Genomic DNA, 27,251 nt, shown 5'->3' with positions numbered 1-27,251 from the left:
GCGATTGACTTACTGGAATGGACAGACTGGATATTTTAGATTCTGAGCGGAGCGATGAATGTATTGATTTTACCATGATGTGTGTTTTTTTTTTTTTTTTGTGTCTGTCATCACGTTTTGGGGCAGTAAAAATGCTTCGATTTTTGACTTCAGTACCTCGTTCGATTAGAAAGTGAATTTAGTTGGTACTTTGGGGGGTCAAAAGTAAAAAATTCTTAATACTTTTCTAAATAATTGAGAAAAACAAACTAAAAATTAAGGGAAAAACGGGAAATTTTACGCACACTCATTTTTCGACAAAATCGATTTTGGTTTTTGATGTAACTTTAAAACAAATGACCATAGATACATGAAATTTTCACCTAATGTTTATATAAGTATATTCTATACACCATGCAATTTTCAAAAAATTTCGACTTAAGTTGAACTATTCATAGGCATTTCAAATTTTCGATCATTATTAGTTTTTTTTAAATTAATATCGATAAAAATTTACTTGTTAGGCAGAAAAGCTTGAAAATTTAATACAAGGCTCTTAACATATTGTTATAATAGCAGTTGAAAAATAAAATAAATTCATGGTCACAATTTTTTTTTATAAGCATTCAAAGTTTGAATTTTGACAAAATACGTAAAAATCACGAAAATACAGAAATTATTTTAAGCTAGAAATTCATAAAAAATTTTCTTTTTAAATCTAAGATTTAAAAATTTAATACAAGATTCCTTACAAGTTTTTCAATCTTTATCACAAATAAAAATTCCACCGGAAATTCAAATTAAATTTTTATGAGCATTTGGAATTTAAATTTTTACAACATTGGATTTTCACTTTTAGCGATTTCCTTATTTTGGTGTAACTCTAAAACAAATTACCGCAGATACTTGAAATTTTGACTGAATGTTTATATAGACGTTTTATATATTTGATAAAATTTTCAAAATATTTAGATTTGTTTTGAGCTGTTTACTGACATTTTAATTTTTCAACTTTTTTAGTTTTTTTTTCTATAAATATCGATAAAAATTTATTTGTTCTAGAAAAGCTTGAAAATTTAATACAAGGCTTCTAACACATTGTAACAATAGAAGTTAAAAAATATTAAAAATTCGTAGGCACGATTTTTTTTTATAATCATTTAAAGTTGAAATTTTGACTAAATACGTAAAAATTACGGCAATGTTCAAATTATCTTAGATAGAAATTCATAAAAGTTTTCCTTTTTAATTCTAAGCTTTGAAAATTTAATACAAGGCTCCTAACATATTTTTACAATAGCAGTTGCTAAATAAAAGGAATACATAGTCACAATTTTTTTTTAAGCATTCAAAGTTTGAGTTTTGACAACATATTATGTAAAAATCACGAAAATACAGAAATTATTTTAAGCTAGAAATTCATAAAAAATTTTCTTTTTATATCTAAGATTTGAAAATTTGTAATAATCTATAATATATCCTAGACAGATAAACCGTCTTCGCTCAGAATCGTTTTTTGTATACAATGATATAATATCATTGGATTCAAATTTAATATCATCCATTACAGTAACCCACTTGTAACCTACTGTACAGCAGAGCGACATACACGACTTACCCGCTTTTTTTTAATTGATAGATATTTTTAATTTTTTTTTAAAATTAGGTACATTATTATAATATAACTTTTACAAGTACGAATAGAAATTTTTTGTTATTCCAAAATTAATTTATAGACATAATATTTTTATTTTCTAATCTACATATTTTTAGATTTTTAGTGCATATAAATTCATATTTCTGACTTTTAAAGGCATACTTTTCCAGTTTTTAGAGCATAAATGCAAACTTTTTGATGCATTTTTTATAGCATGAACTCAGGAGTCCTGCATATTACCATTGGCGTCCCCAGGGTGGCATGACGAGGGATTTGACCCCCCCCCCCCCGGAAAATTTTGAATATGTTTTTCAAATCATTTTCTGTAACGCATGAATTTAGGAAACATATAGATTACTTTTAAAATGTAAGCATAAAATGTGTAAGAAACTTTTCAGTGATTGTTTAAATTAATTTTGTCCCCCTTGAAAAATGTCTGGAGACGTCCATGTACATTACACTGTCTTTATAATTATATATTAATAGTTTGGTATTTTATACATAGCATAATACGTCGTAATACCAAAGTACGTATCTATCCGATAATAATATACCGTGTTTCTCAACAATATACCTCTATATGTTAGCTGGAGATAGAGCATACCTTTAACATTTCGTGACAAGAACACAAACACGTGAACATTGAAATGGAATATGTATAGGGCTGTAGGGCGAGATCTATCGTGTCTGATTATTCCCCCCCCCCCTGGGCCTTAAGGTATTTACTTATGTAATATATGCACATCGTAATCGAACTTCCTCTCCTATTATATAATCACCATCGTATTGATGCCGCATAAAATTAGTTTACAGCTAAATTTGGCAGGGATATACAATTTGATATGACAAAAATAATACTATCTCACTTATAGGAAAATCAGATGATGCATCACAATAATGAGACCAAGTAGCACACAGTTATGTCATTTATATTAAAATACTATTATATGTATTGAATAATTAAAAGAAGTAACAAACTCATATTATATAAAATTATTTCCTTAAATTAAATCAATACTACAGTAATGGTTACTTATTCATAACCAAAAAATAAATAATATTAGATGCTTACTTTAATTTGATACCGTATATTATGATATTGTATTGACGCGATATAGTTTTTTATTACCTATTAGGTGTATTGTATAGGTACCTATCAAAAAAATGTATTTAATAAACTATAACCTGCAGTCTTTGCGCTCCTGATTTATGGCGTGAAATATAAAAATACATTTTTAGAGGTACCTAATACCTATATTATATTATGTATTTATGTCCAAGTCATATGTTTTTTGGTAATTATTTTGTGCACATATTATATAAAGAGAGTACGCTGGAGAATCTTACAAACAAAATACTAACCGATAATAATTATTACACATTAAAGTTGTTGAAAGCGAATCATTGTTAAATGGTCGGATTTAGGCAATATTCATCGTTAATTAGTGTGCATCAGTTTCCCATTTAAGGTAAGTAACAGCTGAGAATTTTAAAAATCTGTAACGTACATACATGTAGTTAAACGTCAATATATATTTTTTTGATAAGAAAATGTCAACGTGAAAGTTCCATAAATTGGAAAAAAAGTTCATCCAAGCAGTATCAACAAGTCCCGACTTTAACTTTGAAAACATTTTTGAATTATTTATTCTCTTTTCTAGATTATTAATTAATTTTCAATTTGTTTTATTGTTCAATAATTATAAAATAGTTCCGAATTTATTTTATCTTATTTTTTCAGAATTTACTTTTACTTTATAGTGTTACTATATATAGGTAATAAAACCAAATTAATATCCTACAAAATACAGACAAGAGTCGAAAAAATTCAAATATTTTTTTCAAAATGAAAATTGGAATTTTGATAGTATATTTTTTGTTTTTCCAAAGATTGGTCTAAAATGCTCAAAAAAGCAATCCACTATCAACAGCCTTAATGATCCCTAAATTTTTAATAACCACGATTTCCGCAAATTGTAAACGTTAAACAAAGTCGTTTTCATCACATAATCTAGAATATTAGAATGCACACGTAATAATATATATTCAAAATCCATATAATAAATTATTATGAACGCAATATAAGTAGATATAACATCATATTACATAATTTTAAGATCTTAAAAATTGTTCGAATTTAGCTTGTAAAAACTTGTAGCAATAGAAACACCGTTTACTTTGTAGTTTTTTCATCCTAAATATTTATGACTTTATTTATGTTCATATTATGTATTTTGTAATGAAAAAAAAAAAAATAGTTTTTTATTTCCTTTACCCGTTATAGTAACAATATAATAGAATAACGTTTGAAATAAATAGAATTTTATTATGTAAACAACACTATTGACATGGGTATTATGGTCACTATAGCTGTTAGCGTACACATTATATATAGTAGCATGACGTAACAAACCGAAGTCGAACATTTTTTAAATAAAATACCTTTTTTTTTCCTTCTTGAAACTGGGAACGGGTGGGAACTGTTTAGCACAATAAACGAACCCGTATCGTTTATTCACCATAATAACAATTAAATAAAATACCTACTCATCAAAGTTTTGGGACTATATATTGCTATTATATACTTATAACATAATATAGTTACGAGTGTTGAGCGCATTTGATCATTTTGCCGTGGCTCGTAAATGTCGAAATCAGTATTTGTTATATGTGCAGCAGAGTAATAGGTATCTTTACGTGTGTTAATAACTTATTAATTTTCATTTAATTTAATTTTTCTTTTTAAAATCTAAATATTATTATAAATAATTGGTATACATTAACGATTAGTTGGATTTTGTAGGTACCCGCTGGCTGCTTTTTATCAAGTAATAGTTCACGTTTTGTCAAATATTGAACATGCGTATCGTATTGGTGATGACAATAATGTCACGCTTTTATTGTCGACTTCCGATGTTCGTGAAATGTTTTTCACAACTATAGTCTGTAGTATAGTGTGTTTATGGGAAGGATTTTGTCCATTGTTAGATGGCACTCTCAGCTGCGTAATTCCTATAAAATAATAATTTTATAAAATATTAAAAAAATTTACTTTTTCCATATTAATAATAATAATTATGATCACATTATTTTTATTCTATATTGATAAATTGATTATAATTTTCATATTACCTAATCAAACCATATTAATAACGTTATGAAAGTCACTCGATTTTTACATTGCATTTCATCACTATAACCTCTATCGGCTCTATCCATATTAAAATCGGAAATTTTTATACTGCCAATAATTAGTGTGACTTTTTTTGTTTGGAACATTCAAGAACCATGGAGGCCTGACATATCTGCTTAATATAATGTTTACAACAACTGTGTGAGTCTTAGCTAGGTCCTGTTTTTTTTTTTTCATGTTAGGAGGAACCTGTGGCTATTATTCAAGTTACTCCGGTCATGAGCTTGTGCCAATGTATATCCATATGACATCATATGTATCTTTGTTCAGGCATTAACGTGGAATTTACACGACTGTATCAACTATAAAACAATATATATTTTTTAGTTATACCTACTTACAGTTATACGTTTAATGTGACCACACTGGTGTGGGCCTTGATTCTATTAAGCAGTTGATTCCATAAAATTTTTTTTTTCATAAGATTCTATATTTTTATGTAAACTTTAAATAAAATTAAAAAGCAGCATTTAAAATAATGAAAAGAAACTATCGATTTTATTTTAGATATGAAAAATGTAATTTTATATCCATAATAAACTGAAACTAAACCCATAGGTATATGTAATTTACGTTTCTGTTTAAGGGAAAGAGACAAATTGTTCTCTCCATTTACACGAATTTTCTTAAGATTTTTAAAATGTTTTCAAAATGAACGCGGCACCTCTTTGCAAACATTTTTGTTTTCAAATTAGAAAAATAGAAAAAAAATTTTTCGTTTTATAGATAAATCTTTCAGTTTGTTTGATATGTAAAAAAGAAAAAAAATGTTTGAACAGGAACCATAAACATTTTCATGCTAAGTGATGGAATACAAAAATACTGATAAGTTTTAAAAATAGAATTTTATTGTACGGGTTCACACCGCGCGTTTCCGCTACCACCGCTCACAACCATATACCAAACTTCTTGCACCGCGATCGTCGTCATACTACAATATTATAACTATATACCATATGCATATATATTTGTGCATTTGAGACCGGACGACGTCATCATAGGTATCGTAACAGCGACTGACAATAATAATAACAATAAAATGGAACACTGCAGCAGTGATGACGTGTGCTGCACTCGGAACGCGAAAAACTTCGACTACTCTTCAGAACACACACGCGTACCTGATAATTCAATATCATGTTATAAACACCATTGTCGACGAGAGTGAAAGGATGAGCGCGGCGGCGTCGGGTCATCGGACGGCCTACTTTCTCCGGTCCACGTGGATCGCTTCGCTCGGCCTACACGCACGGTCACGGGTAGGCGCGGATGCTAACCTGTGATACCTAACCTGTGTAGGTATAACCCGAACGGTCGTACGATGTGACGGACGTATTATTATAATATTCGACACGCCGACCACCAGTTGGTGAGCGCACTACAACCATATCATAATAATATATTACGTTCGTCGAAGGCGGCCCGACATTTCGAATTTTCCGCGCCGCTACGGTCTCCGCGTGGCCGCGGTGGTTGGTCGCCGCACGATGAGGCTCCGATGGTTTTCCATGCCGCTGTTCGTCGGCTTCATGCTGTTCCTGTGCGTCGTCCTGTTGGCCGTCAACTTTTTCGAACTCAACTGGATCCAGTACGAGCACAACAAGTTCCATCACGGACAGGAGCCGTACGCCGGGCCGCCGCCGCCGTCTCAAAGGCACGCGGACGCCGCGAAAAGGCCGTCGTACATCGTACTGGCGAAACGCGTGAGACATTTCGCATACTCACATATTATTATGCTTAGCTGTAGTGATCAAAATTAAGCGATTACAATTTATTTAACCGCAATTTTTTTTTTTTTTTTTTATCGACAAGCTTGCCCATGTTTTTTAAATTTTTTTAACGTAAAATGCTCTTCTTCACGTTTTCTATACTTCTTTTGAGTCAATACTCAAAGGTGGGCACTAGTTATTGAAAATTTTAAGCCAAGGTTAAGAGTTAATTTTTTTTTTTAAATTAACTAGTTTAATAAAGTAGATTATAACTTTTTTTTTAAACTGAATTAAGTTAATATATTTTTTATGTTTTAACTTTTAACTTAACGATCATATTGTTTCTTCTTAACTATTACGTTATATTTTCATTATCTTGCTCAACTACGATCATTGTACACTTATGCAGTTTTGCGTTTCGATTTCCTATGTACTCAATGTCTTATAAAAAGTCGTATGCTCGGCGATGACAGGTACAATATTAATAATATTGTTTTTTTCCAACGGAAACTTGCCTTTACTGCATCCATGACTATTATATACTATAAATTATATACTAAACAGTCGGTTGCAATAAAGGGGATATAAAATATAATCGCAATCAATTTCTGAGTACTTTTCTATGCGTAGTTTATGAGACACTTTAATCCTGTAAACGATCGACAAAATGCCACAATTAATAAAATGGTGGGTACTGTAATTATGGAAATAATTTTAATAGGAATTCGATTTACTCAGTCTTAAGAACAATAGAAAGTTATATCGCAACACTATAAGTCGTGTAAAGAATAAAAAGTACTAGGGAAATGAGACGAACGTGCTCAATCTCAATAAATCAAATATTTTCAGGTCAGTCATTTTTTTTTATCGTGAACGAATAATCTAAAGTATTTATAAAAAAAAAAATTAAAAAATATGGGAAATATATGCTCGCGTATATGATTTTATATTATTTTACACGCATGCGTATCATACCAACTAACGAGTGTCATAATAACTGTTTGTATTGTTTTTTGTGTTCTTATTGTTTCTGCATGCTTTAAATTCTTTTACTACCTATTTATATAATACACATATTTTATTTTGTGCTGTGGAAGAAGAAAAAGTGCTTTCTCTACGATATTTTTCTTGGTTCACGATAACACCGGATCTACCTGTATAATTTGCCTATTTATTTACGTATAAACTGCAGTACACTTGTGTAATTCGTTGATCGTTTTCAGGCCGATGCTGGACACTTGGTGCACGTTTTCGACGTGTTCAATGTTTACGGGTACACAAGAAGACCGTTCGATAAAAAAGTGGATTGGGACGTCATATGGGCTCACGAATATCCGTTCAAAGTCTACGCCGACCAAATCACGTTTTCCGATTTGAAACCTCATCAAAAAGTGAGTTATTCAAGTTTTATCATAATAAATATTAGATACCTTCCTACTCCTAAACAATCACTCGTCCAATACAAATGACGCGAAGTGTGCGTAGACGACATTCAAACTTTCTACACTGCACCGTGTTTACGTTTAATAATTTTACCTAAACAGTTAATGCAGACATTACCTATATATAGGTAATACTATTTACTTCAAATGTTATTAATTCATATTCATCGCATGAATAATGTGGCAGATAAATAATGAGAAAATTTTTCACCAGCCGGAAGAGTGGATAATGAAAATTTACTTTATTATATTATTGTGATAATATAAAATAACATACTGGTGTTCAATTGTAGTACACATATAAATTTCGCTGTTAGGTGACCAGACATATATTATTATTATTATTATTAAATTTTTACTTATTGCTATGTTAAATAATTTAATCACAAGACATATAATTTTTTGTCATCGAGAGATTATTTTGAAAAATAAAATTCCTTTCAGATAATTTCTGTAAATCATAAACGATATTTAGATTAAAAAAATTATAATTTTTTTATATTATAGCATATTATTAGTATATTTTTGGAAATTATTTTTATTTTTTAAAATTATTATTAATAAGAAGGAACCCTTGATACTCTAATGGTAGATACTTAAATATTTTAAGCTAGATGATTGTACAATTTTATATTTTTCATAAATAATAATACATTTTGGATGGATTCTTCGTTGGAGCCCAGTGCGTCTTTCAGTTGCTTAGGTATGTTGTATTTTTGTTGGCCTTCTTGTGTGTCTCTTCATTCAGTGATGATGTGTTTGATCAAGGTCGGATATCTGCATGTTAGGCATGTTCTTGGTGGCTCTTTTCTCATTAGATGGCCATGTGTGTAGTTTGTGTGACCTCTTTTGAGGCGATTTAATACAACTTCGTCTCTTCTTTTGACAAGCATTGGGTTATTCCATTTTTCTGTTGTTCTTTTTATTTCATTTTATTTAGTGTTCATTTTAAGCCATTCGTTTTGCCATTTTGTAAATTATTAAATTATCATGTACGTTGAAAATCATTATTTTATATTTTTGATTTAATGCAACATTTCCAAAAATATTATCCAATAAAAAAAAAAAATTAGTTATTATTATAGTAATACATTTTTTAATGAATTTTACAATGTGATGTTTGATTGTTTTAAGGTCATACTTTGATGTTTTTGGCAATATATTATTTACATGCATTTTTTTTGTTCTAATTTTTAATGTCTTATAAGTATCATGAAAAAAAACAATGTTTTAAAAAGGTATAATAATGCTTCAAAAAATATACTCACGTCTTAAATATCCATGTTGATCGCTGGTTTATTTATAGTTTGATGTGTACATCTAAAATGTGTATTTGTTTTTTTTAAAGGTCAACCATTTCCCTGGTGTAGGTTTTATAACCAACAAAATTGATTTGGCAACATCGAACATAAAATATGTACCTCCAGCTTTTCGCATGCCGTTAGAAAAATCAAAATTTTTCACATTTGTAAGTTAAATTTTAGATATTCAATTTAATATTAATTATTTTATGCAATACTTAATGTTATAATAATACTTATTTTTTTTTTTTTTTTTTATTAAGAGAAAAGCCTCGATAACGTGACCATTGGCTTATTTTTACATCAAATGACGACTTAAATTAAATTGTACAGTTCAGTATCTTTCAAAAATAAAATTATGTTTTGGGTGGATTTTTCGTCAGGGCCCAGTGCGTCGTGAAGGTGTTCCGGTATGTTGAATTTTTGTCTTGCCTCTTTTGTGTCTCTGCATTCGGTGATAATATGTTTGATTGTAGATGTAATTCCGCATGTAAGGCATATTTTTGGTGGCTCCTTTTTCATGAGGTGACCATGTGTGTAATGCGTATGACCTATTCTGAGGCGATTTAGTACGACTTCCTCTCTTCTTTTGAGCGACATAGGGTTATTCCATTTTTCGATAGTTCTTTTTATCTCATTTAATTTACTATTCATTTTGAGCCATTCTTTTTGCCAGATATTTTTGATTTGGTTGTATATAATTTTTTTAGTATCTTTGTCGGATTTAATATTCCACACAGTTAGTTGATGTAGATTATTGGCTTTTTCCTTGGCAAGTAAGTCGGCTCTTTCATTACCAGGTATTCCGCAGTGCCCGGGAATCCATGCGAAGATTAAGTTATCGTTAAATTTATTAGTCAAGTTAATTATTTTATTAGTTATAACATTATTGTTATTAATATTACTAAGACTAGCTAGAGTGCTCATGGAGTCTGTAAAAATTATGTACTTATTATTATGCAGGTTGGCACTTATTATATAGGATAGTGCTTTATATATAGCTAGTGCCTCAGCTGTATAAATGCTACAATTATCCGACAATAATACTTATAATGTGTTGATATGTAGTGGTTTTTATAGTATACGCCGTATACTATACGGTATAGAGTTAAACATATTTTAATATTTTCGTCATTCAAATTAACTTTTATGAACTTATCAATAATTTTATCGTTGTTATATAAATTTTCGTTCTGCATATTATTAAAGTTATATTTACAAAAAAATACAGATATTCAATTATTAATATGAAAAGTATTTTAAAATTTAAAATCTTATAAAATATATTATTCTTTTTAATGTTCAAATTTATACTGTGATATCATAATATACTGAAGTATTGTATCAATCTTTTTAAATTTCACCATCATAATAATATGTTATGATTTTATTATTGCATGAAATGTCTATATTTTGTATGCGTTACAAATCGACGCCCTAGTTCAAAAAATAAATAAACAATTCAAAAACATCGGGTTTTCGGGTATAATGTGTTTCTATTATCTTGATTTTCTATGGAACGTAAATTATGACATTAAAAATCTCGTGGACAATAATTTGACTATATTTTATCACGTTATTGAACTTAAATTGTTAAAAGATTTTGTATGTGATAGTACATAACATGAATTTGTTTTAAAACCCTAATTTTTTCATTTTAGAACTTGGCCAACTGGGGCGTCGATATTATCTACACAAAAGGTATTATATTACATATACTTGGTTAATATAACTTTGGCGATTAATTATAAGTATAGTACCAGTTACTATAGTAAAATAATAAAATATATTAAATATAATCGGACGAATCGAAAAGCAACGTAGTTAACGTGCGTGAAGTTGCCCCCCTCATGTAATCGAATATACACCGAACATATACAAAAAATTTGCAACTCAATACTTTCATTACAATTAATTTCTGTTTAATGGGGGGGGGGGGGGGGGGGCAACTTCACGTAGCCGGTTCGAAACCGGTATCTAAATTGTCCGGTTGATTTGCAACAATTTGCAACCATGGTCTTATAATTTGCAACTCAATACATTATCCGCAATAATAAAAACCAAGTCCAAAGTCGAAATACAATAAATTTACATGAGGGGTTAACTTCATCAAGCCCCCCCCCACCTCCCCCACATCAATAATAATAATGATTAACAAGGAATTCTGAAATTAATAAAAATAATTTATAACAACAAATCATGGTTACAAATTTAGAATTCTTATATAAACCAAACTATATTACCAAACTTTAAGGTAAGAACATTATCTGTGTTCTCTCGTTGGTTTTTTACGATATTTTAATTTTTTAATGAGTTATGAGCATGTTAAGTGTGAATATTTGAATATTCACATAACTCATTTAAAAATTTAAATATCGTAAAAAACCAACGAGATAACACAGATAATGTTCTTACCTTAAAGTTTGGTAATGGGCCAATTCACTGTAATATCAAAATTAACAGCACACTATTAAAACTAGTGAACGAAAATTTGCCGTGTAGTACGTATGAAAGACGGAGAAAACACATGCGGGCGAGACGTACTCCTGAGGCTCGAGCCACACGATGCGATATTAGCGCATGCGGCTATAGCTTTCGTTGTTTTTATATGGACCATATAGTTTTAAATGTAATAGGTTGTATAATAGGTCGTATATGGACGAGTTTCAGAAGCACTTCAATCTGTTATCTATATAAATCGCATGGAATAGAATAGATGTAATGCATTTAAATTATAAAATACACATAATTAGAAATTATTGAAAAAATATTGTTGCTTGTAAAATATCAGGTATAAAACATTGGAAATTGTTGTGCAGTAAAGTAGGTACTGAGTGTAAGGTGTAACTCATTATTGAGTAATTGGATGTTTTCAATACTTAAATTCGAATTCAATGATATTATAATAAAAATATAAAATTGTAGAACATAAACGATTAGAGAAGATGGTAAAGTGACTATATAAATATATCTATACATTATTATTAATTTTTTCTAAATATTATATTTTTATTAATTATAATTAAGTGTTATATTTGTTATGAACTATACTAACATAAAGATAAACTTGTTCTATTAATAATTTATTATTGTACCTACAATAATTTTATTTAATTTTTTTTAAATTACTACCTAGTGTTTTACTATTTTTTTTTTTTTTATAAGAATTCTAAATTTGTAACCATGATTTGTTTTTATAAATTATTTTTATTAATTTCAGAATTCCTAGTTTTTTTTTTTTTTTTTTTATTTTAGAACCATCAGCTTAAACTATTACAGTTCGACAATTACATAGTACTTAAATTGACATTAACAAGAATAAAAATAACAATAGAGTTGTATATAATATGACAAAGATAATAATAGAATACGTATCGGTAAAAGTTAAGGTACTGATACCGTGACCGGTTGTAAACGATTAAGGACAGAGGTTAATAGAATGATTAATGGATTAATTATCGTTTTGAATTCTTCGATGAACTTATTTATGGAAATTGAATACGAATCTTCGGGCGGTGTGTTGGCAGTGACGTTGGCATAAGATCTATTATTGTGAATGGAATTTGGAAAGACTGGTCGGTTTTTTGATGAAGGCGTTGGGTTGGTTGGAGTGGGTAGTTTTCTGTTGATCGCGGATTTGGACTTCTTGCGGGATTGAATAATATTCTTGTACACAGGACAGCCTTTGTATGAAGCTGTGTGTGGTCCAGCGCATAAAGCGCATTTAGCGGGAGTAGAATTCCTAGTTAATCATTATTATTATTGATGTGGGGGAGGGGGGGGGGCTTGATGAAGTTAACCCCTCGTGTAAATTTATTGTATTTCGACTTTGCACTTGGTTTGCAAATTCTAAAAACCAATTAGCCAATTAACCAATTATTGGCTAACCCCCCACCCCCAACTAGAAAATTGCTTTTGCGGGTAATGTATTGAGTTGCAAATTATAAAACCGTTGTTGCAAATTGTTGCAAATCAACCGGAAAATTTTGGTACCGGTTTCTAGCCGGTACGACCATTTGAGGGGGCTACGTGAAGTTGCCCCCCCCCCCCCCCCCCCATTAAACAAAAATTAATTGTGCTGAAAGTATTGAGCTGCAAATTATGAAACCAATGTTGCAAATCAGTTGCAAATTGTTTGCATACGTTCGGTGTATATTCGATTATATGGAGGGGGGGTCAACTTCACGCACGTACGTAGTTACCTACCTGCAGGGTTTACAGTATTCACTTAGATTTTTGTTGAATTGATGATAACATATTAAATATTTTTATTTTGTTTTTTTAAAAACTATTGTCTTTGCAGCACTTAAGTTCGACCGACGACAGCAAACTGTAACGCTTTGGTACCTATATACTTACGTAAATTACATTATTGTTGTTTCAGGCCAAACAGTATCCTCATAAACTGTTCATTCAAAAGCAGAACAATCACCGTGGCATCAAAATTAAATCAATCAAAGAATTGGACTTCAATTCAAGTGGTTCATTTATTCAGGAATATATTGATAATCCTCTATTGATTGACGGACATAAATTTGATATCGGAGTTTATACAATCATAACTTCCATAGATCCTCTTAGGGTTTACATATACAACGGGGACATTTTATTCAGGTACCCATTATGTTTCAGTTTGTTTTTGTGTTTATATTTTTATTTTTTTGTATTGAATTTAATTACATCGCGTGCTACTCTAGATCATTATATAGTTATCAGTGTGCATTCAAATTCCACATAGTTTACGGTAAAGTTTATGCTTAAATCAAGTTTTATTATTTAATTTCTTTAAATATGTTAATATTTGATTGGAGTTCAGTTTGTGAGGGTTCTCCTATTATAATATGTGGTAGGCATTTGGTGTTTACACTTTGTTTCACTCAACTATAGGTACCTTGATACGGACCGTCGTTACTCGACGTATCGTGATCGTGAATGAATGTACGATTTGCATACAAATAATGCATTTTATTGTATAATTTATATGTATATGGTACAGTTGTGTTATATACATACGGGACAAATTACCCCGGGCCGCGACGGGCGGGTTCGAACCTGTAGAGGTGCGAAGTGATTACAGATATTGGGTGTTATTGGTTTATTGTGACTAATTATGAAATAATAACTGGAGAGTTAAGCTCGCTCATGCACGGACTCAAGCAAGTCGTACTCCACGCGGTCCTTTCTCGCAGTGACGCCTAAGCAGGCCCACCGAGGGTGGGACGTGGTGTTGTTGTTGGTTCTGAAAAGAACCGTTTTGTTTGACCGCGCTGGAAGGTCGGCCGTTGATATGTCTTGATACAGTTGTCGATGTTGGTCACTCGTCGATGCACGGTTGGCTTCGTTGATGTGCTCGTAGGTCCCGACCGGTCAGTCTGGTTCGGTTACGTCGATATATGCTCGTGGCTGCCGTCTGGTCGGTCTAGATCGGCTTCGTCGATGTTCGTTGACGTCGGCAGGTCGATCCGGGTCGGCTACACCGATCGGTTTGTCGTAGTCGGTTGGTTCGTTGGCTGCTGTTACGACTGGTGGTCTTCGGGTCTTCTATTCTTCCAAAGTGTTTGAGTTGTTGACTGGTAGAAGATGAATTGAAGACTGATGATGATCCGGTAAAATGCACCGGTATATATTATACTCTATATTGTGTTATTCTCTTCTCTGATTGGTCGAGGGTGGTTGTTTCACCAAGTAACAACTACACCTCGATCCGTTGGTTTCTATTCCATCCATGTGGTTAGGTTATCCGTCATATTGGTGAAACCTACTCGATGAAAACCTATCTTTTTCCGCGTGTCACGTTGGGTAAATGTGTAACATTGTCACTCCGGTGTGTTTGCTCGATTGGTGGTCCTGAAAAGGATCATTTTGTGAGGTGACGGTTACTCCGTTACAACCTATATATATATATATATATAATATAATAATGAACAATATTTGGATGGACTATGTTACATATTTCCATATTATGTGACTTGTGTAAATATTGTTAACAACACGTATGCGTCAGATTAATTTCGTAAAATAATTGTTTTTTTTTTTTCAAACTTTGCATTCACTTCGCAAAGGCTTTGGTAGTAATTACATAGGTACACGTCATACTCAACCTTTTTTTTTGTTTTCTAATTTGGCCGCATACATATTGTTTTGATGTGTTGCATACAAGTCACTATAATATGATGCTGCTTAGTTGGTGATGTGGAGGAGGGAAGTAATTCAGAGATCGTTGGGCTACAGTTTGAGGGAACCTATTATAGGTTGGGTATATGTTATAGTGTTACGGGTGGTTTTTCAATTAATCAATTTAACATTTTTTTTTATGCTTCATAATAAATTACTAGAAAAAATACACAGCTCTATTAAAAAAATCTTCATAAACGATTAAAAAAGTAGGTATATTCTATGTATATATGTATAGTCACTAACGAGGAGCTAAATAATTTTGTTATACGATCATGTTCGCATGTTTAAAATTAAAAATAAATATAAAAACGTTTTTACGAAAAATCTGTTACAATAATGTAACATAAGTAATATAATAATATGATAAAAAAAAGGTATTGATATATGATCAAAATGTTATGTTCAAACCAAAGGTGGACAAGTTAATGAAAACAATTAACTCAAGTTAACTTAAGCTAAGAAGACACATGATCGATTGGTTAAAAAGTTAATATTTAAAAAATTATAAATTTAACTCGACAAGTTAATAGTTCATATTGAAAAAAATATTAACTTAACAAGGCTAGAAAAAAATTAATCTATTTTTCAAAATCAGTATGTATACCAAATAAAGAGTGAACTGATCTTACAAAATATATTGATAAAATATTATTTTACCAATAATATGAATAAAAATGTTTGTATTATTATAAAGTGTTGGATTATTTGTATTTTATATTAGGTAATATTTACGTATAAACGAAAAATTTCAAAATGTTTTCAATTTGATGGACTATTTTTAAATCAACTGATAAATGCTAAGTTATTCCAACTGTAAATCAAACTACTTAAGTTCATAAACTGATTAGAAAATAAATAAACTTTTTAACTAGTTAATGCCTACCCTTGTGTTCAACTAACAAATAACTACGTTATACTTCCGTTGGGAAATAGGTGTATATTTTATTTTATAATGAATTATCCGTATGAATTATGCTGTATGTAATAAAATAACACATTCATAATTTTAATAAATATTAAACTTATTTCTTCATTTTATTCCAATAAGTAAATCGTAAATATAATCAACTACATTAAAATGTTTAAAGCATCAAAGTAAAAAACAATATGTACTATTATGTATATAATAACTAAACTATATACTTAGACTAAAAACTATGATATAAATAAAAAATAAACTATAGGTAATATATTTCTAACCGTTGAACAAATATCGTTATAACTAATAATAAAATATTTTAGTAACACAATTAATATCATAAACTCAATAGTAGGCCTACGGTTTTTTGTCGGTCGGCGTTTCCTGTTCAAAACACTATCTCTGATTTGAACTGGTGCTCAATGACATTCTATACATTCACAGCTGTTACCCTAGAGTTACAACGATAATATGAATAAAACAAAAAAGCGATAAACGTTATCACTAATCACGCAACAATTTAAAATTCTGATTAATACAATATTTCTTTTTTACGGTGAAATTTGAAGGTATGATCATTAAGAAACAATAAGTTTCTTTTAACAACATACGAGGGGCGAGGAACACTTTTTATTTTACCTATTTATGTCGGTTCTAAATGCGATCATATAAATTATTTTATTTTGCGCAATAATAATTAATATAATAGGTTTGCAATTTATAATTTTATTAATTTTTTGAATCTACCTATTCATTTCTCTACGCGTGTTTCGCAATATTTTAGGCGGGCATGACACTTAACGCTTTAAGTATGTTGCTCAGAAAACAATAGGGATCACATGGGGTTTGCAATGTTGGTTTTATTTCAATTATATAAAATTAAAAAATGTGTGAAGAAACTTTTTTTTCATGATGATTAACGCGTGTACCCAACAAAAGTGATTGTTGTGTGGTTTGATATTTATTAAATACAAACAATTTCTTACTTGATTTTCAGTTAAATAATTATAGACGAAAAGACAATTAAATTATTGTTTAAGAATTTACTCATATGATATGGTTGATTGTATTATTCATTTTAGTTCTTAATAGTTGACAAAAGCAAATAAGCAAATATTTTACTTTAAGTTTGAATTATTATATGTACCTACTGATCGAGGATCTACTACATAATACTTATAATCCATCAATTTATTTAATCCGACTGAAGATTTTTACACTCCAAGTCGGTATATCAATTCAAACAATGATTAAATATGTTTATTAAAACATTTCGTATTTTCGTGTGATTAATCAATCATACTAAAATAATTTTTACGAATTTTATGAAAAATTACAGAAAGGATACCCTAAATTAATAATATCATTTGTAAAAATTATAAATGTGACGAATTCAAAAACGAAATAATCTTTTTTTTTTTTAAATTTCTAATCATTTACGTGCTTTGTTCTTCCGAGAAAAAAAAACAAATAAATGTTTACATTGTGATTTGGTTTCATGTGTAAGGCGACGCGAAATTATTTTCAACGTTTATATTTCAAAACTCGTTTCTAGGTTTTGCCCGAAAGCATATCATCCATTCGATCCTGACAACATAGAAAAATACGTAATAGAAGATGACTATTTACCAACGTGGAAAGTTCCGTCTCTAAAAAAATATTACGTTGATCAAGGCGCTTCGATGAAAGTTTCCGTTGAATCTCATTTGAAAGCTCAAGGTGATGATCATTATATTGAAAATCCGGAAAGCTGAGTGTGTGAATCGGACTGATTATATTGAAATATCGCTGTTTGTTGTTTAAAGGAAGAGACGCAACGATAATATGGGACCAACTAGAGGATGCCATACGGGTCGTATGTTTAGAAAAAGAATCAATGATCAGAAATCTGATGAAAAATTACAAGTCGAAAACGAATTTTTTTGAAATGGCACGTTTTGATTTTGTTGTCGACAACGATCTAAAGGTGTACATAATGGAGGTGAGTCGATTGGATTCAAGTCTAATGACAATTTTTTTAATCTATTTTAGAAATTCTAACGAACTATTGATTGTATTTATTTTAAATTTTTAAATTTATTTTAGGTCAACATGTCGCCAAATTTGTCGTCGGCTCATTACCCACAAAATCGTTTACTTTACGAACAAGTGTTATTCAATTTATTTGCTATTGTTGGCTTGACCCATTTCGAACGGTAATATTGGATGTATTTTTGTTCTGTTATTTTACTGATATTCATTAATAACACCAAAAAATAATCAGAACAGTGACATTTTAGAATTATGTGTTATAAGCATATACAATAATTACAGCCATCTATAGAACAAGTTTAGAACCAAACAAAAATTGTAAAAATGTCTGTTTTTTGGAGCAAATAAGTTTAATAAGGCATTCAGCAAACACGTTTAAATACTCAAATAAAATATAAAATAAAATATACTTAATAATATGATAAATTATATTATTGAAACACAATTAAGTGCATGTTAACAATGCACCTATAATAAAACGATGTCCTAACTCTTAACTATTACAAGTCTGTTATGATTGGTTAGGTCAGAGGAACTGTTTTAGGAGATGAACAAGATTAGTGTGTTTTTCTTTTGTAAATGCGTAAGCATACTGTGTACATTACGTAATAAAACATCAATAAGTGGTTGAACAGGTTTATACCTATGAAAAATTTCGAATTAATGGAATGTAGAATTATTTTTAAATTTAAAATTTTGTGACAGACGTTGAAATTCTTCAATTATCATTATGATTGCATTCAGATGTTTATTATTATGATGGCTAATTGTTAATTGTGTATGGCTTATCGTTTATATTTAAATATTTAATAGGTACCATAATGCATTATACAGTGCGATTAACCATTCGTGCTCGCCCCTTTTTTCTTCAGTATAAAGCAGTTATTCAAAATTTCGAAAATTCAAAAATCAAAGTTTGAATGAATTATTCATTAAAGGAAAAATGTATTGAGCATCCTTGGTGGATCACCCTGTAGGTAAATTATTATACATGGACAACTTTTATAGCGACGATGTAATTCGGCATAATTACGTCGGTAAAATTATTGATATTTAGAGGACCAGTACAATAAATTAAATACTATTTTCGGAGTTTTCTCGTCGATTGGACGGGCTTCTGAATTTTCGACTGTATAATAATATATAATGTTTATTGGTCATAACAGAGGTATTCAAACTGTTCGTCACGGTTCCCAGGTGCATCGCGAGAGTATGCAAAGGGAGCCGCGTCAATGTACAGGAAACCAACATCATATATAGGTCATGTATAATTATCATAAATATTATTTGCAATCATCGTGGAAATGAAAACGACACACCTTACGACGCGACTATTTGAAGTTTTATTTCTAGTACTAAAGTCATTGTTATACTATCACTCATATTACATAGGTATTAAATTGGCCATATTGTACCCATGTTTTGTTTCAGTTTTTTCATTATAATTTGGGAGGTGTCAAAATATTGTGAATACTCAAAAGAGCCGCGGAATGAAAAAGTTTGAATACCTCTGGGTTATAATATTATTGTTTTTTTTTTTTTAAAAATCGGTTTTAGTTTTCGCAGACATTTCAATATAAAATATAATGATATTGTGTTCACGATTTATGTGTTGTTTAGCAAGGAAGACAGTATTAAGATGGCGGTGTCCACGAAAAACATAGTGGCATACCCAGAAAAGTGCGCCAGGCTGAATTGCGATCTGTGTGATTCAGAAGACTGTCTACTGTGCAGTCCATGCATGGACAGAGATACTAAAGTCCAGTTTACAAACGCTTATCGGGAATATATTGATCGGCACGACTGCAAGAGAGTTTTCCCGCCGAAATTCGTAAGTTATCATTAATAAACTTCGGTGGATATTTTGTGTTTTTTTTCGACGATTAGTGCATCATCGCCTACCAATACGATCATTTATATTTTCGTTCATATTATGTTATTGTATTTTACATTAAACGGAAATCAATAAAATCACGTTAGAAAATTATTAACCTTAAACTCCTTGTGTGGTAATGGCCATAGACGCCGAGGCTTATTTATTTAAAAACAAAAAAATCACATAAGTATATACGTTGGCGTATGTATAATAACAGACTAAAGTTTGTGATTAAAAACTATAAGACACACGAACACGAAGCAGAATACATGCACAAGTGAAAGGGTCGTATTATAATAGGTATATATAGAGGTATATTCAGAGAGCTTTAACTATCGACTACCTGTTGAAATCAAGTCTCAAACACTCGTACTTACTTTGAATATAATAGGTTATGATGATATGGATTTCGATCGGTTAGTAAATTATTTTTTTTGTTTCAGAACCCGAACTTTTTGAACAACTCTGTAGACCTCAGCAGTTATAGTCTGAAAACGCGTTTGATGTATAAATGGTTCAAAGGGAAATGCATCGCGGACACGGAATGGTGTTGATAATTCAAAAACTGTGTTTCACTCTGCAGTGGAAACCATGAAAAGATTCGAGTCAAAGTAGTTCTACTTTTAATCAAAACGAAAGCCATATTTACTTATGTTTATACATTTTTTTTATTGTTTTTATATTATGTAATAATGTTTCAATGGAAATTACAAAAAGTTAATTTATTTACGTAACCTCGTTATTATTACCCACTTTATTTTTACCGAGTAAAATTGAGTTACTTAAATCCGGCCTGTTGTCATAAAGTACCTATACCTCTATATTATGTGCACAATCAAAGAATTTCGAATAATATGTTACGTGATGATTTATAAGCTTTTATAAACTATATTATCATAATAATAGATATAGCTGACCAAAGTGGCCAATAGTGTAAAATATTCAAAGCTATAATTCTACAAATTTTCAAGCATTTATAACGATATATTATATATTTTATCACTATAGTGACATACATTATGTTAATCATAAAATCAACTCTACATTTCTTATTACTATTATTTATCACATCAATAGTTTGAATAATATTATAATAGTACTAAAAAGTCTAAGACTCAACGAATCACTATGATAATTATTATTATGATTACGAATAATGAAATTAGAAAATAATAGTCGTTTATTTATATTATTATAAAGAAGAAGCGCGACAAGATCGAATTCGTCCGATCGATAATTATATACTCGTATTATTGTTTACGACCATGGAAATTGTTAAAAAAAAAAAAAAAAAAATACCAATGAGTTTTGAGATTAAATATTATTTCATAATGCCTTTCGCGCGTGAACAACAACGATATGTTTTTAATGTAACTAAACAATTAATTTATCACATCTATACATAACTACCGCGATTTTATTTATACGGCAATAACAGTCACAATTATTGAGAGAGAGAAAAACTAGGTAAGTTAATAATATAATATTTCGATAACATTAATATTCGGTTTTATGACTAATTCAAAATCAATCATTGCTGCAGTGCTCCGACGGCCACGTGCGATGGACTTATAATGGACGAGGTGGATATTTCGTCGATCGAATAGTTACGTAACAAGAACAATAATTAAAACCTAATAACCGTATAGTGAAGTGCAACATCGTACCGTGTCCTGATCATGATAGGACGTTGCGTTACATATATCGTTGCTTTAACATTTTTCAGATGATATTATATTAAATATGAGTTCTGATGTAGCTCAAACGTGCGCTGTGTCGTCGTATTATTTTATGACGATATTCTGTTGCTATACATCTCACGGGCGTATACCGACGTGTTTGGACGGGACCCGCTGGCTCGAAGAGTGGCAATTTTCGTTTTGTTTTTTTCGTTGCTAATAATTAACATCGTTACCGTAACGATGGTCTTGTGCGTTAACGGTCACGCAGGTAGGAAGTGTCGACGAGACATTCGACGTAACAACATAGTATATGATTTGAAGAAATTTGTGGAATTTCAAATTTTCAAAATTACCTATATTTATATAACGGACACGCAGCTATATGTTAAGTAGCAGATATAAATACGAGAAACGCACGATGATGATGTCTACACAATAATGGCAATTTTCTATCTCGCCATTGGATTTATCGCTAAAAAAAAAAAAGGTCAAAAATGTGCAGTACGAGTAGGTACTGTATAGTATAGGGCTGATAATCATAGACTGCGAATATTCAAATCGGATTCGTTATGCGTGTGTGACGCTGGCGATCGGAATATAATAATATAGTAGTAATATGAACCATATTGTCATAATTATATACCGGTCAATCAGTCATTTATTTTATATAGTGCCGTCTTCTAACTTTACTATCGGCGAACTACGTGGAATGTATGTTGGTGTATACCCCGTATAGGGCGTATCACTCATCAGAGTATAATAAATTAAATCATGTTGGGTTCATAAATAGGCACGAGTATGATGGTGTGTGTACATCACACAGAAGTTGTTAAATTCTTTTTGTATTTTTATTTTTTTATATTTTTTTTTGTGGGGGGGGGGAGAGGGTTGCGTTAAGACTTTTGTTGTTTAGATCCTAACAATACGCCACTGATTATTTTATGATACACAATTATAACGTGTTATGTGTACGCGCGTGAAATAATATAATATTATTATATTGCATAAGGGCGTGAGGCGAATGCACGCTGCAATTATGCGTTTTCGACGTGTATATATGGGCAATCGATTCGATTTAAAATAATAATTTATGTTTTGGAGATCGATTTCGGTGATCGGCCAATCATTCGCGTTGATATATCGAGAAGTTTTCGATTGTTGTTGTTTAATGTCGATGAAAGAACTAAAAAAAAATAATAATAAATAATAAAAACAGCGTCTCGGCGGGGTCTCTGACGACGACGACGATGTCGGTAGCGCTGTAAAATATTAATTTAATAGTAAAATTAATACTATAACATCATAAACGATAATAATATCGAAAAAAAATAACAAAAACAAAATACGATAATGGCATAGTATATCTACATAATATTAGTAACAGGTTCCAATAATTGATTGCACATTATTTATTTTTGAGTAAGAAAAGAAGAAAATGCATTACCAATACTATAGCTGCGATGCCTTCAGAATTTTTTTTTTTTTATTTTGGAATTCCGATACGATAAATGCTACGCATCGCTCGTTTTGTCTTTTGTTTTTGTTTTTTTTTTTTTGGAATCCCGGTAATATAAATTCTGCACATAGCAAGATTTGTCGAGAGAGAGAAAGAGAAAGAGAGAAAAACAAAATTCAGAGTCAGACCGTTTGGACGGGGAGAAGCAGATCTAATGGAGCTATGTTGAAGTGCAGAGTAAAATATTTCAGTACTTATATTTATATGAAGTCATAATTGATGGAAAACGGAAAAATAGAAGTGGCGAGAAATCGATAGTAATAATAAAAATGTGCCAAGGTTTTGATGGAGTGCACTGAAAAAAGAAGAAGCCACCGGATAACCTAATTTCCCAGAGACTTGGCTCCATCAAATCATAACATAATAATATTATTGAAGCTAATTTTATGCGCGCGAAAAAACTGGAAACTTAAATAAGCGCCGAAGGAGTGCATTGCGGTGTACTGATTTATATTATTATTGATAATATTAATAATGGCATGTTTATGATAGAGATTTTATTCGGTTCAGATTACGCGTTTCGAGTAGTAGCATAAATGATCTCCGGCCGAGAAGGCTCTGCAGATCGATAGTCGCCCGTTTATTGCACAATATTATAAATTATAGTATTATTATCACCTTTGCCGACAGTGAAATCGGTGATGATCAGTACAGTATAATAAGCTATATAATAATAATAATAATAATAATAATAATAATAATAATAAAAATAATAAAAATAAAAATAATAATATTATGATATTATGGCAACTGTAAATAATAATAATAATAAAAAAAAATAATAATAATAATGTGATAAAAAAAAAAAAAAAATTAATAATAATAAAAATAATAGTAGATTTTGTCGAATGTTTTTCGCATTCAAGGCTGTGGCAACGTCAGTGACAAAGTGTGTCTGTGCACCGGCGTTAAACGTTGGGTGTTGTTGGTTTGTGTTGAATAAATCACTTTGTACTCTTTCTCATTCTCCAAACAAAGGCCAAACCTATATGTTGGATTGGAAAAAAACAGAATCAAAACAGAAAAAGGTATAAATAAACATAATAATAATAATTAACACGAACACAATGCTTGTATAACGTGCAAGTCTTGCATATCTAATATGTGATTATAAAATAAATAAAGTGCTACGTTATAATAATATGATTTTTTTAGCTAAGAGGTATTAATACAATAGCACGTAATACATTTTTCACCTATAATTTCCCAAAGAAGAATAATAAATAAAAAAAAAAATAAAAAAAAAATACGTCTTGCAATATATGTGCGTATATTATACAAATGTATAATTTATTATTACAGTGGAACGTCGATAATTCGATTCGGTTGGGGCTGAAAAAAATTCGAGCTATCGAAAATTTGACTTACTTTATATAAATGTATTATTATTATTATTTACACTATTCCACTATAATAATATACACATTCATCACGGTCTTGTGAAAGATACTTTTTAAAAGTATTCAGGTATAAATAGGGAAAATTTACTTTGAAAAATATTTAAAAGGCGTGAAAAAAAGCATTTGAGTCCAAACACAAATATTTCATAAATGTATTTATAGATAATTTTTCAAATATCTTTTGATAAATCATCCAAATAGATTTTTTCATGTTTTATGTTAATTTTATATAGCGTTTATTTTATGTCGTAGCATTATTGGTGGAACTTTAAAATAGGTACTCATTTTTTTTCATATCTATTTTAGGTGATAAAAATAAAAGTCAAAACAATTTTAAAATTGTTTAAAATACCTACATCGTTGGCGTACTTTTTTCAGGATTATTAAAAATTACACTTTTGAGTTGGTAATTAAAATTTAATTTAATAGTTTTATTTGGGTACTACACAAAACTGATCATTCAGTTTTTGGGCGAGAGTTCCATACGAGTTCTGGAGACTTTTACGGTGAGCGACCACGAATAATTTTTCATAATATGTAATTTTAAATTTTAATTTCATTTTAAAAAAATAAATGTTTAATTTATTTTTGAAGCACTGCTGCAGTATGATATGTACATATAATACATATAATGTAACTGCATCTGCAAACACGTCAATCAATGTGCCTACACAACAACTACAGAAACTGTGTTGTTGTATAATTATGTGATATCATACGTATAATATTATAATCATAATGTAACGTGTTCACCACTGACGGTTAGGTTAGGTCGACTGTATATAATATTGTTCTTCTTGGGTAGAGAACAAAACTTTGTGCTGTGGTGGAATATGATTACCCATTCGTACTTGCACGAAGGATTTGGCGTCTCCTGTCAGAACAGATTGGTTGGATATATTGTTCGCGATTTCATGTCAAAAGCAAGACATTATTGGTAGACATGGTTACGCCAGAAAGAAGAATATTTAAAAACAGTATAAATTATATCAAACCTATGACGGTTAACGGTTCACATATAAATAGACGAACAAAGGCTCGAAATAATTACTGTGGGTAATTTGTGATGAAATAACAAAATTGTTCTCATAATATAGTATAGTATACCTTTCTAAATATCACTTGCTCACTCACTCACTCATTCATCGTCACTTCCAAAAAACTACTGAACGTGTGAACTTGAAAATTGTAAAAACGGTTCCTCTGATGACTTATAGATATTCAATAGCCAATAAGAAAGAATTTTCCGATATTTGCGTTTTAAATGAGTGTTCGAATAAGGACCGGCTTAAGAAATTGAAAACATTTTTTTTTTTTTATAATACGTAAATGATTACCATAAGGTTAATCGGGTAGATCAGGATCAGATCTAACCAATAACCTATAACCAAGCATACAATTGTCGCGCCGCTTAAATCCTAGAATAAAGAAATTCTATTTTCTTGAAACCAAATGTGTGTGTTACACAACTTATATACTCATAAGCCACTAGATTGAATTTTACGAAAATCTTACAGATTATTTTTGACATGGCAGGACATTTTACACTGTTTGACTGCAGCGGTTCCTGAGCTACAGTGCACCGTAGTGGTGCACTACGAGCATTTTCTAAGGGCGTGGTAGTCTACGGCTCACAATAATAATGATAATCTAAAATGTATAGGATTTTTTTTTCAAACATTAATTATTAACGAGTATTGTTTTTGTCTTGTCTTTCATGGTATTCATGGCAGGACACCGTGGCTTTGTTTGGTCCAAAAAAAGTCACCGTGGAAAAAAGTTTGGAAACCGCTAGTTTGAGGGTAAGTACAGTAGAGTTATGCTAATCCACTATATATACTTCGTACTTTATTACCGAAGTAATATATAATTATAAATTATGTATATCAATGTTGATTGTATAGTATAATTCAGAATAATAATGATAACAATAACACCGTATAATGTAAATTAATAATAATTTTGATTTTGTATAAGTGTATAAGGTGTTTTTTTAAAAATATTTTAAGGAAGTTTAAAAAAAGACGTCATTCCGTTTAATCCGGGTTTTCGATAATCCGGATAGAGTTCGGTGCTATCTAGTCGGATTACCGTGACTCTACTGTAGAATTTAAAAACGTCGCCCATCTAGGTCAAATCATTTCACAGAGCTAAGTAGTTGTGACGACCATTTGTCCACGAATTGAGGTACACTAAAACTGACATACATTCAAACCGACATACAAACCTAAAAAATTATTGCACATTGTCGAAGCCGTGGGATATTCATCTCGTAGAGTAATAATAACAACTTTTTGGACTTGTATGGGCTGCAATTTTCAAAATTAAAAATGCTTTGACCATAAAAATCCCGCCGATTAATGAATTGA

The 27,251-nt window shown here is 30.4% G+C and overlaps 2 protein-coding genes across 5 annotated transcripts in view; one reads left to right on the top strand and one right to left on the bottom strand.

Annotated features, from left to right (window-relative positions):
• Positions 1-6,066: 6,066 nt before the first annotated feature.
• TTLL15 (tubulin tyrosine ligase-like 15) lies at positions 6,067-21,013 on the top strand. 2 transcript variants are annotated; one of them, XM_089216068.1, is made up of 9 exons: positions 6,069-6,532; positions 7,762-7,929; positions 9,329-9,448; positions 13,666-13,895; positions 17,933-18,096; positions 18,183-18,358; positions 18,463-18,572; positions 20,029-20,239; positions 20,728-21,013. In XM_089216068.1, exons 1-9 carry the CDS (start codon positions 6,317-6,319, stop codon positions 20,836-20,838), a joined length of 1,506 nt encoding a protein of 501 aa, XP_089072194.1. In that variant the 5' UTR covers positions 6,069-6,316; the 3' UTR covers positions 20,839-21,013. The 2 variants fall into 2 exon arrangements, with proteins under 2 accessions (XP_089072195.1, XP_089072194.1); XM_089216069.1 differs by lacking the exon at positions 9,329-9,448 and having other exon boundaries at positions 6,067-6,532.
• The window catches only part of LOC107166703 (lutropin-choriogonadotropic hormone receptor-like), a 74,653-nt gene continuing 63,894 nt past the window's right edge, over positions 16,493-27,251 (bottom strand). For 2 of the 3 annotated variants that reach the window (XM_089216062.1, XM_089216065.1), the window contains exon 16: positions 24,046-24,467. In XM_089216062.1, coding sequence (XP_089072188.1) covers positions 24,344-24,467 — 124 coding nt within the window. In that variant the 3' untranslated portion in view covers positions 24,046-24,343. Of the gene's footprint in view, positions 16,830-24,045; positions 24,468-27,251 lie in introns of those variants that run through there. The other variant, XM_089216064.1, reaches the window with a different exon arrangement.

The sequence above is a fragment of the Diuraphis noxia genome, unplaced genomic scaffold (assembly GCF_037042655.1).
Source record: "Diuraphis noxia isolate RWA-SAM2 unplaced genomic scaffold, SU_Dnox_SAM2 contig0001, whole genome shotgun sequence".
Classification (NCBI taxonomy): domain Eukaryota; kingdom Metazoa; phylum Arthropoda; class Insecta; order Hemiptera; family Aphididae; genus Diuraphis; species Diuraphis noxia.
Note: the sequence above shows the minus strand (reverse complement) of the source record. Positions and strands in the feature narration are given on the sequence as shown.

Excerpts from the sequence above, each read along its gene's own strand:
- TTLL15 (XM_089216068.1), top strand. The coding sequence starts at position 6,317 with ATGAGGCTCCGATGGTTTTCCATGCCGCTGTTCGTCGGCTTCATGCTG. Across the intron at positions 6,533-7,761 it reads ACATCGTACTGGCGAAACGC|GCCGATGCTGGACACTTGGT; the intron begins GTGAGACATTTC and ends GATCGTTTTCAG. Across the intron at positions 13,896-17,932 it reads AACGGGGACATTTTATTCAG|GTTTTGCCCGAAAGCATATC; the intron begins GTACCCATTATG and ends ACTCGTTTCTAG.